Source organism: Microtus ochrogaster, chromosome 1, assembly GCF_000317375.1.
Source record: "Microtus ochrogaster isolate Prairie Vole_2 chromosome 1, MicOch1.0, whole genome shotgun sequence".
NCBI lineage: Eukaryota > Metazoa > Chordata > Mammalia > Rodentia > Cricetidae > Microtus > Microtus ochrogaster.
In genome coordinates, this window is record NC_022009.1 from 110,041,160 (window position 1) to 110,058,736 (window position 17,577).

Consider the following 17,577-nt stretch of genomic DNA (forward strand, 5'->3'; position numbering starts at 1 on the left):
GTGCGCCACCACCGCCCGGCTCTGATGAAATTCTTAAAGAATAAATTAAAAATATGAAAACTAAGGGACAGGTTATATAATATATATTTTGACCTTCAGCTGTGTATGAAGTTATATGTGAAATATTAGTAATTTTGGATCATACCTTAGTACTGTCCCCCCAGTAGCTCATTTAATGTACGCAAATACTCTCAATCTGAAAAATTCTAGATTCTAAAACCTTCTGACCATGCTGTTTGGGCCCAGGGTGCTCAAACTATGCATTTTAAAGCTTTTCATCAGATCCCTAGTGGCACGAGTCTCTATAATACCTGAGGTTCAATTCGTTTTCATTATTTCATGATTTCATTTTCCTAATATATTTCCACATTTTTCGTTGTTAGAAAAAATAGTGTAGAAAGCTTTCAGGATTTTCCAAATAGTTTTGAGCATTTCATATCTGAGTACTGTATTTATATCATTTCTATTCTTCCCTGTCCAGCTCCTTCCATGTCTCTATCCCATACTCTCGCAAATTTATGACCTTTTTCTTTTTGTTATTGCTATACATACAAGTGATGTATAATATTTCAAACTACTGCATCTGTTTTGTGTTGTTTGAATGTACTCGTGTTTGGAATTAGATCGCCTATCAGGAGGCTCCTAACTGGAGAAAACTGATTCCCCTTCCCTTTGCCTGTAGTTCTTCATCTAGGAGAACTAGATGCCTTGTGACATTTTTCTTATCCACACTGGCATGTTGACTGATGTCCTTATGATGGTCTTATTTATGCATCCTTGTTGTTGAACTTTCCTGGGTGCAGCTTTTTTGGTCATTGTCTAGAAGATACTATCTCTCAATGGGCTTTCTCATTCTCTGCCTCTAGCAGTCTCTCTTTTGTAATGTTTCCTTCAATTTGGGGGTTGCCTTGTGCATATATCAGTTGGGGTCAGTTGTGCTTCTATGCCTTCAAGTCCTGTGTGCAAAGTGTGTGGTGTCTTTAACAAGAGAATTTTACCTTCAAGTTCTGGGAGACAAAGGCAACACCAATAGCCTCTATTATTTGGGGAGTCTTTTGGAGTCCCCCTGACCAACAAATAGAAGGGAAGTTTCCCTTGATTAGGTAGGCCTAGAAGATATTTTTTTTAAGAATATCTGTTGCCTTTAAGGGGAACATTGCCACCCCATGTGGCAGAACCCTATTTAAACCACACACATACAGGCAAACACTCATGCATGCATATTTAAGTAAGTGTATAAAGTGTTTCCCTATATCTTTTAAAACATCCTTAGTGTTATCTTCCTTTTTTCTTCACTCCCCCTCTGTATTACCCTTCTTCTGTCCTCCCTAATTAAAGCCCCTCCCCATTTTCCCCTTGTCCCCTTCTGAGCATCCCAATACCCCTTCTCTAAAGCCCTTCTCCCCCCTCATGATCTCTTTCTACCTTTCTGGTTTCTATGGTTAACCAGGGTTATACATATCTAAAGATTCAGAGCTGGGATCCACATGTAAGAACATTCAACATCCATCTTTCTGGGTCTGGGTTACCTCCCTCAGTATAATATTTTCTAGTTCCTGCATTTGCGTTTAATGCAAAATCGCATCCTAAATTTGCATTTGCCAGCAAGTTTCATTTTTCTTGATAGCCGAATAGTATTCCATAGTGTGTGTGCACCACATTTTCCCTGTCAGTTTATTAGCCAAGGGACATGCAGGTTGTTTCCATTTCCTAGCTGCTGTGCATAAAGCAACACTGAGAATGTCTGAGCGAGTATTTCTGTAGTAGAATACCAAGTCCTTTTGGTGCGTGCCGAGGAGTGTTATAGCGGGGCTGTGCTGTATAGTGAAGCTACTTGGAGCTTTTGGAGAGTTTCCCACATGGGTTCAGGGTGTCTGTACCAGTTTGTAGTCCTTCCAACAGTCAACGGGGGTTCTATTTCCTCACACCCTTACTGCGTTTGTTATCAATTTCATTTCCTCTCGGCCATTATGACCAGGATTAGATAAAATTTCAAAGTAGCTTTACTTTTCATTTCCCTAGTCACTAAAGACGCTGAACACAATTTCTTAGCCATTTTTGTTTCTTTATTTGTGAGCTACCTTTTTGGATCCAAAGCCTGCTTTTTAAATTAGGTCATTTGCTCTCTTGAGTCTTTTTGTTTGTTTGTTTGGTTTGTTTTGTTTTGTTGAGATCTTTGTATTTTGTATTTTGAATATTAATCTTCTGTCTGATGTATAGCTGCAAAAGGTTCTGTCCCCTCTGTGGGCTTTCTTTTCCTGATGGAATATGTTTTGTTACACCATTTTAAAAGTGATTTTCCAGTGCGGGGCTGAATCATGTCTGCAGGTTTCCCACTGCACCGCCATTCTCGAGCCGTCAGTGTAAAGGGTTTCTCCTTCACAGCACTCCCTTTAAAGCTATAGATTCCTCTCCCTGATGCCTGCTTCTTAAATCTTACAAACATACATCAGCTCTGTAACAAATCCTGGGGCTTAGAAGATGAGTTCGCTGTAGTACTACCACCAGGTCACCATTGCGAGGTCAGGGTCTTACTCTAGAACTCAGTTCTTATCAGCGTTGAATGCCCAGTGGCTTCAGGGAGTGTGCAGGCTCCCAGGAACTGTCCTGGCCTAGTTCCATTCTGTCATAAGTTTTTCCATGGTAGTGTTCTTTCCTATTATAGAAAACTGAAGCCACCTGATATAAATTGTTTTTCTCTGCAGAAAAAAAAATTCTTGGGAAATCACACTTAAAGAATTCGGATTCAAATCATTTTTACTCCAGGTATACTAAGCATATGTGCTACTGATCACTGTGGCATTTGCTCCCATATTGAAGACAGTGAGAAATGAAAAATAATTTTCATCTTTTATTTTTCCTCACTGCCCCACACTATTGCTCTAGCATCCCAAAGAATTTTCTTCTGTGTCTCTAAGGAGAATTGACATCCCTACTCCCTGGTGGAGGCACCTAAGCAGCTCACTGTTAATGTGTAGGGTCAGAAAGAGTAAGGTTCAGTTCCTGGCCATGTGACCTTGCACGAAGCAGTTTCAGCCTCTCAGCATCTCAGTGTCCCTATCTGGAAAATAGGAGTAATAATGTCATCTTTATTGTGGAATGTGTTCAAATTCTGTAAGACAGTGCACACAGAGTCTTGGCTATTTCAGTAATCCCTATGAAGTAACTGAGGTGATCGGTACTAATTTCAGCATTGTGTTTGTCTCTCTAAAAAGTCTTGCCACAAATCAAATTACTGCCCGTGCACTACATTTTACTGTTTAAAAACTAGTCTGAAATCTTCAGGCCATGTTTCACTTCGGAAGACTACAGCATACTGCAGGACTAGGCCTGAATTTTTGACCTTCGAAATTAGAGTTTTTTAGGAATAAGTGCCTGTCTTTCCCCATCACCCATCTTAGCCATCAGGGCAGGGATAACTAGGGACATACCCTCATTCTTCCCAAAGAGCTGTGATACACCTAAACCAGAATGGGGCGATTCCTATAATCTGGGGTCACCTTGTTACCTATGTGAGAGGCTGTCTGCTTGTTCTCTGATCATGCTGCTTCCTGATCGCGGTGGGGGCTCTAGCAAGGGGCTCACAGCTCTCAGAACTGCTTGTCTCCTCTTGGTTAAGGATGATAGGTGTTGCAGTTGCTGGGCTGTGGATCTGGCCCTCCTGTGGACTCTGGCCTTCTTTTCTGGTGGCGGTTAATCACAACAGATGCCTCTCATTCCAGCGAATGAGGCCTCATTACCTCTCCCCTTTGTTATTCTCCAGACAATGGGTAGGAAGTATGTAGCATGTTTGTTAGTCTTGAGAACTATTTTGAGGAACTGAATAAGAAAGGCTATTTGAAATCAGTATCAAGAGGCTGGAGAGATGGCTCAGAGGTTAAGAGCACGAACTGCTCTTCCAGAGGTCCTGAGTTCAATTCCCAGCAACCACATGGTGGCTCACAAGCATCTATAATGAGATCTGGTGCCCTCTTCTGGCACCTGCATGGAGGCTGAACACTGTGTACATAATAAATAAATAAATAATAACTAACTAACTAAATAAATCTTAAAAATCAGTTTCAATGTAAATATCACATCTTTGCTAGTCAGGGCTCTTGGCAGATCATGACTCTCCTGATATGAGTATTTAATTTGAATCCTGCTTAGTTTGCTCATCCATTTTCAGGGCATATATAATTATCAGGCCTTTGAGGCATTCCCAGGCAGTTGAAATGGATGGTATTCTGTTAGAACAACAGAAAGTGATAGCTAACATTGGGTGTGATCCAGGAGAGATTAGAAGCGCTATGCATGACAAGGACATAATTATACACCTATTGTCTTACTTAATCCCCGCAATCCCCGCAACAACCTGCTGCCTTGGTGCTGTTACCACCACTGTACACAGGCGAGCAGTGACGCATGGAGAGGGTTGCAGCCCTGATCAGGTTCACCAAGCAGGTGTGTGATGGGCTCGCTCTAAGCAGGCTGGCTGAGTCAGTTCTGTAAGCCTGCCTGCCATGCTGAAATCCATTACTTCTGAAAATTCCATAAAATTACTTGTTAGCTGTGTCCTAAGCCGCACTTTGTATGAAATCAGTCTCAACCAAGTAGATCACTGTTTTGTTTTATTTTGTTGGTTTTGTTTTGTTTAATCCCTTAGCTTGAAGTAAATTCCAGCATTGTTCAAGGGCCTCTGTCTCAGCAATGTTTGACTGGAGCATTTTAATGCCAGTTAAGCATGGAAGCTAGTATAGGGATTTTGAAGTCATGTTACCGAATGAGCAGGGAAACAAGCTGGAATCTGCAGAGGGGAGCTCCTGTACAAGCCTCAGGAAAACAGAAAGGAGTTCTTGTCGTTCATTGCAGTCTTGTAAGCTCCTGGCCTGAGCTCTCCTGGGACAGTGGCAGACCATGACATCCCTGTGAGAAAAGCCAGTGGCTGTAGGATGGCTCTGAAGAGACATGCCTGGGAAATGCCATGGGAGGCACTGGGGAGGATAGCATTTCAGAATGCCACAGGTGCATGCCCCCATCGACTTCTCTGATGGCATCCAGAAGAATGATGCCAATGCCCCGGGCACTGTATTTCATGGGATGCTAGGCCCTGGTGACCTTGGGGAACTGTTTGCCTAGTCTGTGAGTGCTGGTCTGAGGAAGCTCAAGCGACTACTAGTTCAGGAGACTTTGTCTTGGTGCTGGAGTGTTTTTTGTTTGTTGGATTTTAGGACTGAGGCCGTATGAATGTTTTAGATAAAACCTATGGAAAAGGCATACTGAATAGGCAAAAAGAAAGAAAGAAAGAAAGAAAGAAAGAAAGAAAGAAAGAAAGAAAGAAAGAAAGAAAAGAAAGAAGATAAAAACCTTGCCACTACCTTTAAGATATATGCTAGGAGTCAGTGTGCTGTTTGGATATTTGATAAATCTCTATAACACCACTTTCTCTTAATTTAACTTTGTTTATGAAAGGAACAGTTGAAAGTGTTGCTTAGACTTCTGCCAGTCATTCTTGGTCCATGGAATAGGTTCTTAGAACAGTATGTAAAGCATGCAAGCATTCTGGTGCCTTAAACAGTTGGGAAGCTGCTCTTTATAGCACAGCCCTTGGCCTTCCCTGCCAACACTTCTTTCCTTCACCTCCTAGATCCATTTTGCTCAAGCATCCCTTCTCCTTTTCTGGCCAGCAAAAGTCGCTCTCTAGGATGATAGCTAGTAAGGGTCAGGGTGGAAGTCCCCCAGAAGGTCAACACATATTTAAAAGCCTCTGTCTTACCAAAAGGCAGACCTGACTTGTCTTGTTCACCATGTTATGACTCTTACAGACTTTGACAGACACAATCTAAGGATTTGAATGGAAATTTTTAAGCAATGTCAGATGTTTCTCCAAGTCTCCCAAGATTATTTAATGGTTATCAATTCCTCACATGTTTGAGAAACCATCTGTATCCTATATTAAGTCCCTAAATATGTTTTCATCAGTGTATGAACTCATCAGTCTATTTTTTCACTAGTCCATCTGTCAAATCATGCCCTGTCCTGGTCCTTGAACTGCTATGGATTTATAAATGTCTTCTTAGGATGTCCAAGGGCCAATTCATTCTCATCTAGTCTGTAGAGTCTTTTTTAGCTATTTCTGCAGGTTTATTTTTCCACATTGTTTAAAATAAACCCCTCTATTCAGCTCTCCTTACAAAACCATGTTTGGATTTGCATGGATTGGCTGGATTAAAATTATAAGTTACATTAGAAAGAACAGATACCTTTTTATATCAAGATTGTATTCTTGTAGAAAATTCTGATAAGCATCATTGTAAATATTTAATTTTTACAATCAAATTTATAACATCAGATTCTCTGATGTTATAAATGAGGTGGGTTTATCAATTATATTTAATCTTAAACTTTATTACAAATACTAAATAGTGTGTGTGTATGTTACCATAGCATGTGTGTAGAGGCCAAAAGAAAGCTTATAGGATTCAGTTCTTCCCTTTGGACTTGGGTACCAAACTCAGCTCCTCAGAGTAACCCTTATCCCTGAGTCCATCTCACTGGCCCTCATGGATCCTATTCAACTGGATCATTGATGTTTAGGAGAGCTATTATTTGCAGTTCTTTTTCTCAGTCGTAATATTTATGGTCACTTTGTGGTTATACTTCAACTAGTAATGAATTCTACAGACAGTCAGCAGTTGGTGGGATAAAGAAGACATCCCATTACTTAGTGGTTCATTGAACCCCAGACATCCACAGACACCTGAAGTGACAATACTGATCATTTTCACGCCTCTACACTTTTGATGTGAAGCCTATTTTCTTTCTACTTTTACTTTGAAATAGGTCAATTGTGCAGAAAGTCATCTCACACTAACACAATCATTGTCCCAGCTTGTCCCAGTTCTTAATGGTATACACTTTCTTCTTAAGCCAATAAGAAAACCCAGGTTGAACAAAACCGTAAATCAAGGTCCCTTTGTCCTCATCTGGGCTGAAATGGGTGCTTATTTCTGTGTTCAGTGCTGCAGATGTTCATGTACTGTGTCGTTTGGGTATTTTAAACACAAACTTGTTATATGTGGTGTTTAAATGTCTTTCCGGTCTAAAAGAAATGATATCCAAATAAATAAATAATAAATAATTTTCCACTATGAGAAGTGTTCCAACCTTTGCAGAAACTATGGGACAGGAAGTTAAAGTGCTCCATAATTATTCTACTAATAAAGGGAAGGCCAGCAATGGAGCTCATTGGTTCAGTGCTGATCCAGCCTTTGCGGGGTCCGGGGATCCATTCCCAGCACTATGGAAAAGCTAAAAGGACCTCTTTACAATCAGGCTCCTGTCTCAACACCACAGCGATGTGTGGCGTGCATTCAAACGTTGTCTGAACGTCTTAGCGCAGAATTCCTTCCAGAAGGGAAAATAACTGGATGCATGATTAGCTTCATAGCCTGCTCTCTGCGGATATTTATTTCTTTTATTTAAGATGATAATTTAAAGAAGAAGAGTGTGGGCAGGATTTACTGGGCCTTCAAGTGGGTTTAACAGGGAGGCACATCATCACTGAAGAAGCAGAGCAGCGGATTATGGACTTGATCCGGGTCCCTGCCCCTAAGCTGAGATGGCTTGCACAGAGCCAGCAGCCTGAGCAGCTGCAAGAGCAGAGTGGCTGCGGCACAATGGAAGGAAGTCTCGGTGTAAACTCGTTCAGGCAAGGAAAGGTGGATTTTCCATTTGCCTTTTTCTGAGCAACTCAACTTCCCAATTACACGATCCAAGTTGTTTCAGAAACGGTGTCAACCATGTGTTTGCTAAATGATGGAGACAAACACAAGGATGTCTGATTAGAGTCAACCTCCCCGGGGAAAGACAATGTTTCTATCCCATTTCATTCAGCCTTCGGGGACCTGAGCGAGCAGAAGGGGAAGCCTGGACTAGAGGTGCCTGTTGGTAGGCTCCTTTCTTCCTTCTCCAGCACACCCTGTAATCAGCTGCCCTTCTGAACTGGAGAGAAATTGTACGTGTTGACTGACAGAAGAATGAGTTTCGTGCAATAGGCAGCAGACTCAGAGGCAGGGGGATAATGGCCATTATTGTGAGCCTTATTATTGTGAGCCCCCCATTATTGTGGGAGGTTAAATATCTGTATGAGAGTCTGTGAGAGAACACACCAGAAGTATCTTCCAAGAGGGAGCCAGCTGCTTGTCAGTTTTTGTTTCACTGGATTTGAAAGTAGTTAATCAGGGTAAATAACCAATTTAACTTTCCTACTGTTGCATGATGCCAGGTCTTTATTTCATAGAAACCCACTTTTAAAAAAGCATTAGGCCCTGATGCAGAAGTTTGCTACCTAAATAATAGTGGGTTTTGGATAGGTGACCGAAAAGTGCTTAAAAGACAGAAAACATCTTTCTTGGAGACTGCTTTGGATCAAGCTAAATTCTCCATCTTGACACAGTTTGGATTAACACCGGAGGTGAAGTTCCATAGCTATGAATAGGATGACCACCGTTTTACCATCCAAAGTAGACAATTGAAGGGCTAACTGGTCTAAACTGGTTCAAACAACTACCGTAGCTGGTAATCAGCGGCATTGTACTTGTTGCTTAAAGGAAAACTTAATGCACATTTTAAAAATGTATCTGTTTCTGGCTTTAATGATTGAAACTAAAACTTCACCCACAGCTCTATGGCCACCCTTTCTGGAGAAGGGGATGGCTTCCCTGTCTTCTGCTGGTTCGCACACTGCCTCTTTCTTACCTTGAGCCAATGGGTCTATGCTTTTGTACTTCGGATCCCTGGGAAAGATGTCTAACTTACTAATGATGGCTGGTTATTGGCTCTTGAAATACCAAAGCTTATTGTTCTTTTTAGAATAAATGCTTTTCAAAAAATTCAAAGCATTTTTGAAATTTGATAGCTGGGTTTTTTTGTTTTAATTTTGGTAAACCCTGAAAGGTATGAATTCTGAAAATGAAGAGGAGCAAAGACTAAACATTCTAGCTTACGTTTGTCCCATGGGAACTCAGTCCTTCCTTTTCTACCAGGGACAACCTAATGAGCGAAAGTGGCCGAAGCTGGAGGTGCAGGAGCTGAGTTGGTCTTCAATGAGGACACTGTCATGTGCATATTCTCCTGACTTTTGCTTCTTTGGATATAATCTCAGTATCAATGCAGCTCTCATTATTCGGGGCCTACCTGGCCATCCCACTTCTACAACATCAGTTTCTTCAATCTCTCTGTCCAGACAATGACTGTTCATTGGGAACAAGTGGCCTGCTATTGAGTGATAATCTTTTGTAGCTTTTGATTTGGATCAAAGAGAGGGTGGTAGATAGGAAAAGGAGAATAGCGAGGAATATGAATTCTGAAAAAGAAGAAGAGTAAAAACTAAGCCTTGTAGCTTCATTTGTCTCCTGGGAACTCCGTCCTTGAGTTCTGTCAGGGCCATCCTAACAAACAAAACCTTTCCATGTGGGTGCAGGAGCTTAGAATCCTTTACTATGTGGTTTTTGTTAGTGTTGTTGAGATGTTGCTTTTATTTTAATTTATTTTTTTTTTGTCTTAGAGGGGTTCCTCTCTATCCCTCTGCCACTTTTATCTCCCTTTGTTTGCGCATGCATGCGTGCTTGTGTGTGTGTGTGTGTGTGTGTGTGTGTGTGTGTGTGTGTGTGTGTGTACACATCCTGACTCCTGGGCTGTTAGATTTATGTCTGAGATGTCCTGACACTGTAAACATTTTCTGTGCTGCAAACAATTGACTTCTTTGTTTCTAGTAAACAAGATCTTTTAAAGATACAGCCATGTTTGATTGTAAGGTGTTCTGTCCTGCCTTCTTCCTTTGAGCACAGTGTGCACTTTTATAGGTCTTATTGTAGATGTGAGAACTTCTTTATATTCCTGGGCGTGGCAGCCCCAGGACAGCTTTGGGAACTTCCAGTAAATACAGACATGACCCTAACAACAGATCTGGTCAGGGGTGTGTTCTGTTTTTAGAGAACCTATATGTGCTGTCTTTTGAGTGGAGAATCCATCAAACTAAACTTAAAAAAAAAAAAAGACTGTGAAATTTTCCAAGGTCGTTTACAAGGCAGAATATTTACTACTGAATAAAGCAAGCCTCAGAACTTTGAACAAAATGTTTTGTTCTAAAAGCCCGAGTATATTTAGACACAGGGGGTGTTTTCTTCCAGCTCTTCTCAGTTCATATACTTATATTTGCTATTCCATGAGATAATCATTGTTTTTAGAGTATGTTAGAATTTATTGTAGGGTCATTTGGAGCAGTTCAGTTGAGGTTTATCTGCAAGGATGGAAAAGAGCAGAAGGCTGTATTTGGAATTTCCCAGGTAATTTCAGCCCAGGAAGATGAGCTTGTGTACAAGAAATGATTTTAGCTGGGCACAGGGAATCCAGGCTAGGTAATTTGATATGCATGACTGAGGGGACACGAGGAATTAATCAGCCAACAGAGGAAAAGGTCATAGAGTCAACGAGCAGGAACTGGCAGGTGAAAATAAGTTTGGGGCATGAGGATTTGGTGAGCCAGTAAGATTCGGTGTGCCAGGTAGAGTCTTGGCTGATGCGGAAATGGATGAGAGGCTGTGTTTGATGCAATGATAAAGCATGGCTGAGGTGGCTGAGGTGGCTGAGGTAGCAGGCTGAGGTGGCTGAGGTGGCTGAGGTGGCTGAGGTAGCAGGGCGAAAGCCACTGAGAAAGTCAAAGAACTGGCAGATCGCAAGGAGCTGATCATGGACTGCAAAGAAGGAAGTAAGGCTGGAGACAGACAATAAGTTTGGGAGTCCTAAGGGAGGATTGGGAGACCCCGAAGTATGTAGACGTTTGTGATTAGGACAGAGACTAATAGTGTGAACTCCAAAGTCTAGTCCTTCCTGGGAGCCAGAAGTGATAATTTTCTAGAAGTAAGCAGAGACAGCGGGGGTTATGGCATCCCCTAGAGAGACCAAGATTCTGTTAGAAGAAGCTAATTGATTAGAAGGTAGAGGAAAGGTTCAGAAGCCTAGACCTCAGACTCTCTTGAACTCCCTAAGGAAGGGCACTCCAGGTGGGCACAGTGGGAAGCATTCAGGAACAAGCTGTCCTGAGAGGGAATTATTAGCCTTGCTCACAGTCTGAGGGTGGATAAGCAAGGATGGGCACACAACATGATTGAGTCTGATGGCTTCTGAAACGGGAGTCTGTAATGTGAGAGAAGATGGACTGGGTGGGCATTTGCCAGAGCAAGCAGACCTCTGGGATTCTACTTCCATCCTCTGCTGTGGTCATTTGGGGGTAAGGGGTGAAAGCTGGGCTACCTGCGCATGGGCAGGGTTTTACAGTCCCGTCTTCATTCTGTGCTGAAGGTGGGTGTAAAAGCTGGGGAGAGGCCCATTCATAAACTCTAATGCATGCGAGTCTCACTGATTATAACAATTAGAGAACTGTGGCCAATGTAGCCTAGGAGGCTCTGGATTGGGTTAATTTATTCAATGCTTCATCTTTTCAGAGATCAAACCTTTGTTTATTCTTCCTAAAGTGGGAACGCAAGTCCCACAGTGTTGCCTGCTAGATGCTTGGATCTTCGGTAGAAACTTCTCAGAGTTTGTACTCAAGAAGCACCTAACTTGGATTTAGGTTGATTTTTTAAGCCCGTGTAAGAAATGATCTGTGTTTCCAAAAATACATTGCTCTTTTATCTGAGATGTACTTTATGTGTGCTACATATTATAGAGTATTGGTGTTTCTCATAATTGGTAATCAATAGGTAAAATTCAGATCCCTGTTATGAGACAGGTCATTCTCTCCTTCCTCTGGATGCCCAATTCTCAAAAAAAAAAAAAAATGTGGCGTGAATAAAGTGTGACATTGTCACAGTCATTGCTGCTAATTGACATGTTCTCCCCCCCTGTCTTTTAGTGAAGAGAGTTACAACGTCACTGATTATTCCTTAAGGGATCAGCTGTTGGTGGAATCTTGTGACAACGAGGAGCTTAATTCTTCTCCAGGGAAGACTACCTCCACAATGCTTTACTCAAGACAGAGCTCGGCCACGCACCTCTTCACTCTGACGGTCCTCAGCAACCATGCCAATGAGAAGGTGGACATGCTGCTTGGGGCTGAGACCCAGTAAGTGCACACAGGGTGAAGGCTCAGAGCTCCCCGACCTCCCTCTTCTTCACTCACCTGCTCCTCCTCTACACAGACAGCGGCTGGTATTTATTTTTGTTGTTGTATACCTCCTGTGCACTGAGCACAGCATCCAGGTGCTTTTAGCAGATATGATCTCCTGAGGATCTCTAGGGTGGGATGTTGCATTTTGAGCCCTGTACGTCCTGATGGATGCGTCATTTTCATTAAAAATGCATTTTATTTAAATACTGACACTTGGATAAACAAAAACATTAGGATAAAGTTCTTTTTCTTATTCATTCCAGAAGTTCATTTGGAATATTCTGGAACTTTATGTCAACCTCCGTTTGTCTTTCTGCAGCCCTAGAGAAGCTGCTTCTAGTACCAAAAGCTAAGCCATGGCTGCTTAACATTTTACATGAACATCCTGTAGCTGCTGCATTTTGGAGCCTTGAAAAATGGCTCACCCTCTTTGGGCAGAATAATTAAATTCTAGAGACTCCAAGAAAATGCTTTCTTTGGGGACTGAATTTGAAGTGAATATTGAATCAGTCAGACAGAGCACTAGGGCTCTTGGAGTTATACCTGGCCTAGGAAAACATTTCCTAATTCTGCTTTCCAGCCAGTCTCTGAAAGCAAATCATGCATTCTGTGTGCACCCGTAGATTCACCCACACTTAGTGTGCAGTCCACTCCCACATGAACGGTCATAGACCAAGTCCTATGTTGGATCAGGGAACAGAGCAAGGGAGAAAAAGGGATTCCCTAAGTTTGGGTCCTCTCTGGTCCTTGCTTGTTTCCTTCCATCACCTGATCATCTGTCAGCATCCCCATGTAGAGAGGTTAAAATGAATCAACCGGTAGTAGTGAATAACAGCCCCAACTCTAGTTAAGTCTTTATGTTAAAGTATTTTCTTGCCGGAAAAGTCCTGCTCTATGGGCTCGCAATTCTTCCCCCGGGGGCTGTAGAAAAACCCGGAAGAGTTCCTAGCATTGCCTTCCATGTCTGCTGCTTTCGAAAGTAGGGCATCCTTGGGGCTGTGCTTCTGGAATCGAACACGGGACATACCCAGGGCTAGGAGTAAGGAAAGGCATCGTTCAACCCTAGAAGGCCTTGGGTAGCAGAGGCAGAACTCGGTGTCCTTTGTGTGAGGGAACCTCTTTACAAAATGGAATTAATATGCTGGATTTTGTGTAACTTTAAGAAAAGCTTAAACTCTTTGGGGGTTAATACTTGCTCAGATGTCCCAGAAAATTCATGGAAGTGCCCCTCTGTACTTAGAGAGGCAGAGAGTGCTGCTTTTGCTTGTGTCCTCTTCTGTTCAGTTTGCTGTTCATTCAGGCTTCGCCAATGCACTGCAGAGCTCTTCCTGACCGGCTCATCCATAATTTATGAAATCTCCATCACTTGTTACTTAAATATTCCAAGGCAACATCCTGCTCTTTTCATACCAAGACCGTAGAATCTGTTCTGCTCTCTTTGATTTGCCTTGGATTGAACAGTTACCCATTTTCTGAATCAGACATGTTCTCAGAATATTTAGTTATGTCACCCACAAACTCATGAGTATGACTCATATTGGTCATTCTCTCTTTACTAGCGAGAGAACATTCCAGAAAGGACGGGGGGGGCAGAAGTCTCTCTTCTGGAACAGAAGGAGTGACTGTCATTCTTCTCTTCCCTTCTCTGCCCTCAAGTACAGCTGAGAAATAAATGAATAGACCGGGTTTGGAGAGATTGTTCAGTGATCAGAGCACTTGCTATTCTTACAGAGTTCCTGGGTTCACTTTCCAGCACCCCCCTGGTCACTTACAACTATCTGTGAGCCCAGTTCTAAGGGCTTTAGAGTACACTCTTTGGGTCTCTGTGAGTACCAGACCTGTTTGCAGTATGCATACATATGTACAGGCAAAACATTTAAAGGCATAATGTAAACAAGAAATTCCGAAGATAAATAGACAGATGCTGGCAAGATACAAAATAGTCCTGGTAGAGGTAAAAAGTAAATGACTCCCAAGTGTGCTTTCCTTAAAACACATACACTCTCATGCACAATTAGTTGTTTAAATGTCTAGCAAATTGCTGCACGCTCGGAGTGGATATCTGTAGATTGGTAGTGAGTTACTGGCTTTTCTGTTTTGCTTTATTTCTTTATTTATTTGTTTTAAGCTTACACCTGGAAATACAAAAGCTGAGCATACTGATTGAGCACTATAAAATGTGCACATTATGGTCTGTGTGAATCAACTTAGATATCCCTATCTCACACGCACTTACCAGGTCTTTATGACGTACGTGGTTTTGAACACTCAGTTTTCATCAGTGTAAGGAGTGTTCTTTGCACCTGAGATTTGTGAACTACTGGTTGGATCTGTGGGCTGACCAGTGGTTCTCACCCAGAAGCAGTCAGTGACCAGTAAGTAGTTCAGCAGGGGCGGGCTGTGCCCCATTAACCCCCTTTCCATCCACGATTGCTGACAGGTTGAGCCTTGTGCAAGCCCAGTGAAAGCAACCACAGCTGCCGTGACTACATGATTACAATGGCTGTGTCATGTCTAGGACACAGCCATTTTGTCGCTTTTCTCCATCCCTACCAACTGGCTCTTACGTTCTTACCATCGCTCCTACCTCAGGATTTTCTGGGCTGGAGAGATGGCTCAGAGGTTAAGAGCACTAACTGCTCTTCCGGAGGTCCTGAGTTCAATTCTCAGCAACTCACATGGTGGCTCACAACCATCTGTAATGAAGTCTGGTGCCCTCTTCTGGCCTGCAAGCATACATGGAGGCAGAACACTGTATATATAATTAATAAATAAATAAATAAATCTTTAAAAAAAAAGGATTTTCTGAGCTTTATGAATGTCCCATTTAGGGCTATGCACTCAACTGTCCCTTACCCAAGCAACAAAACATCTCTGTATTCCTGAATGTTTACTTGTAAAGAGAAGCTTCCCTGATAACGTCTGAGGGTAGCATTTGTCTATGAGAATAAACGTGTGTGTTTAGAAAGCAGTTTGACTCAGTTAAGTTTAGTTAAACAACAGTAGTATGTTGCCTCTTATGGCATGTTTTCCCCGGTAACAGGTTTTTGATTGAACTCCTAGTGTGAACCATGGTTTTCCTCTCGTGGAACAGGCCTGCATCCGACCTTAGAGCATTGGTTGCCCCATGATGGTTGTGCCGTTAGAGTAGCAGTGGGCACTTATTGCTGAGTGGTTGCTGTTATAGTTCATAGGGTTCAAGGTTGATGCCCTTTCTCTCCCAGCAGCTTATACTCTAGCATCCTGGAAGCTAACCATCAGGGACGCAGCTTTCTGCTCAGTTCTGACATTAATTCTCTATATTTTGCAATCAAGACAAATGGTATCTTCAGCAATAGCGTCTTATCATCTCGTTCCGGTGGATAACCAGGAAGAATGGCAAGAACATGCATTATGTGGGGGACCCTTGGGACAACTCCCAAGAGGATTCTCCATGTGATACTGTGATACCTATTTCATAACCATGGCTTCTCGGAGCAGAATTCTCTAGCTAGGAAGGGTATCTCCTTTCCAGCTCTTACTTATTTTAACTTACACTTTTAATGGGCTTATAAAAATGTTAGTTTTCACATTACTGTTTCACACACTATTCATGTCGGCTGCCCTCCCTCGTGCTCTCATTTTCCCAATCGCCCACCCCTCCAGTGCTTAAGCCTGTTCTCCCACCCCTTAAGATGTGCTCCACCCCCCTGGCCCCTTCCTAGTTTCCTGGCATCTATAAGCATTGCTGCTGGAGCAACTCCTCCCCCACAGTTCCTCCTGATCTTCAACCTTTGTTCCTGAGAACACTGCTGACCATTTTGTAGAATGTACGCCTAGTGGTGTCCACAGTGTTGGATCTCGTGGGCTATCACAAACCTTAAGTTTGTACCGCTAATCAGACAAGAGTTTGAAAAATATAAAAAGCTACTCCTCAAGAAAAGACAAGGGAAGAATGTTTTACTGTCAGATCTTTTCCCTCGAGACCTTTCAAGAAGACCGTGGGAGATGGAGAGTCCCCTTTGTCTGCCTTCACTACAATGAAGCCCAGGCAGCTGCAGCTCCCAAAGGCAGCAGACTGTAGATAGCAAGTGGTGTCCTTGGCTTCTTGCATTTGCAGTAGTGCTGTCCTTCAGGTCCAGTGTATGGAGGAATGAGCCATCTAGTGTGTGTTCAGTGAGGGGTATAGGCTTTCTTCACCTCATCCCTCTAACTGCAGAACAGAATCGTCATAAACCACAATCAGAGATCCGTCTTTGCATGTCTCTCACAGAGAAAGCAGGAGTCTAACTAGTGTGGCTGGTGCTGTCAGCCATCTAGACCACCCTGTGCTGGGCCAGGGACAAAGAGGCATTGTTTGCAGGGAGTCTTGTCTCTTCCTGCTTCACTTGATGATTTAATTACAACAGGAAGTAAAGGGATGGAATAAGACTGTAAATGGTATCTCGGAGCCAATCTTCCTTCCTTTAGGAAAATCACAATATAAAGTAGACAGTCTATAATGGAAAAATATATTTCGGGTTACAGTATTTTTTTTACCCCTTCTTGAATCTAGAGTCTAGGTCAAAATATGATCTTTTGCAAGAGAATAGTGCTTTTCAAACAACCTGTTTCTTTTCTTCGAAGCCAAATTAAAACCATGCTCATGAAAGACACCTCTCATAAACAAATAAGATATTTCAAGTAGAAATGGACAGAAAATTTTTGAGAGATTTTGTTAATTTTTATTTTATGGGTATTGGTGTTTTGCCTGCGTGTTTGTCTGGGCGAGGGTGCCAATTCCTTGGGACTGAAATTACAGAGTTGTGTGCTTCCATGTGGGTGCTGGGGATTGAACTCCGGTCTCCTGGAAGAACAGCCAGTGCTCTTAACCACTGAGTCATCTCTCCAGCTCCAGGGAGAGAAGATAACAATGTTACACACACTTATTGGGTGGGGGACCAAACTATGACAGCCTTCATTTGATTCTCTGAACAGGTGAAGCGTACACTGAACCCTCACGTTTCAGATGGAGCATGCTAACCGCGTCACAGTCAGTCTGACTTTTGGGGGGTGTGTGTGTCTGCATGTGACAGAATTATAAATTTGAATTACTCTTATTTTCTAAATGATCGCTTCTATTTTTAAAATGTTGGAAAAATAAGACTGCCCTTTAATACGTGTTGGTTTGTTTGTTTATTTATTTTTGAGACATGGTTTTTCTGTGTTGCTTTGGAGCCTGTCCTGGAACTAGCTCTTGTAGACCAGGCTGGCCTCAAACTCACAGAGATCCACCTGCCTCTGCCTCTGGAATTCTGGGATTAAAGGACTGCACCACCCCACCTAGTCTTTCCTTTGTGTGTATATTAAGTCGACCTATATGAAATTATCAAATGTTCAATGTGATGCTGTGTCCTCAGCCTGAGTGCTGGGATGGCCAGCAGTGTGGGGATGCAGTGTGCTGTTAT

The 17,577-nt window shown here is 42.4% G+C and overlaps 1 protein-coding gene across 1 annotated transcript in view; it reads left to right on the plus strand.

Moving 5' to 3' along the window:
* Arhgef26 (Rho guanine nucleotide exchange factor 26) overlaps nucleotides 1–17,577 on the plus strand; it is a 109,461-nt gene that overhangs the window by 83,883 nt on the left and 8,001 nt on the right. Inside the window, exon 11 of the mRNA XM_005344049.2 lies at nucleotides 11,897–12,106. Coding sequence (XP_005344106.1) covers nucleotides 11,897–12,106 — 210 coding nt within the window. The remainder of the gene's footprint in view (nucleotides 1–11,896; nucleotides 12,107–17,577) is intronic.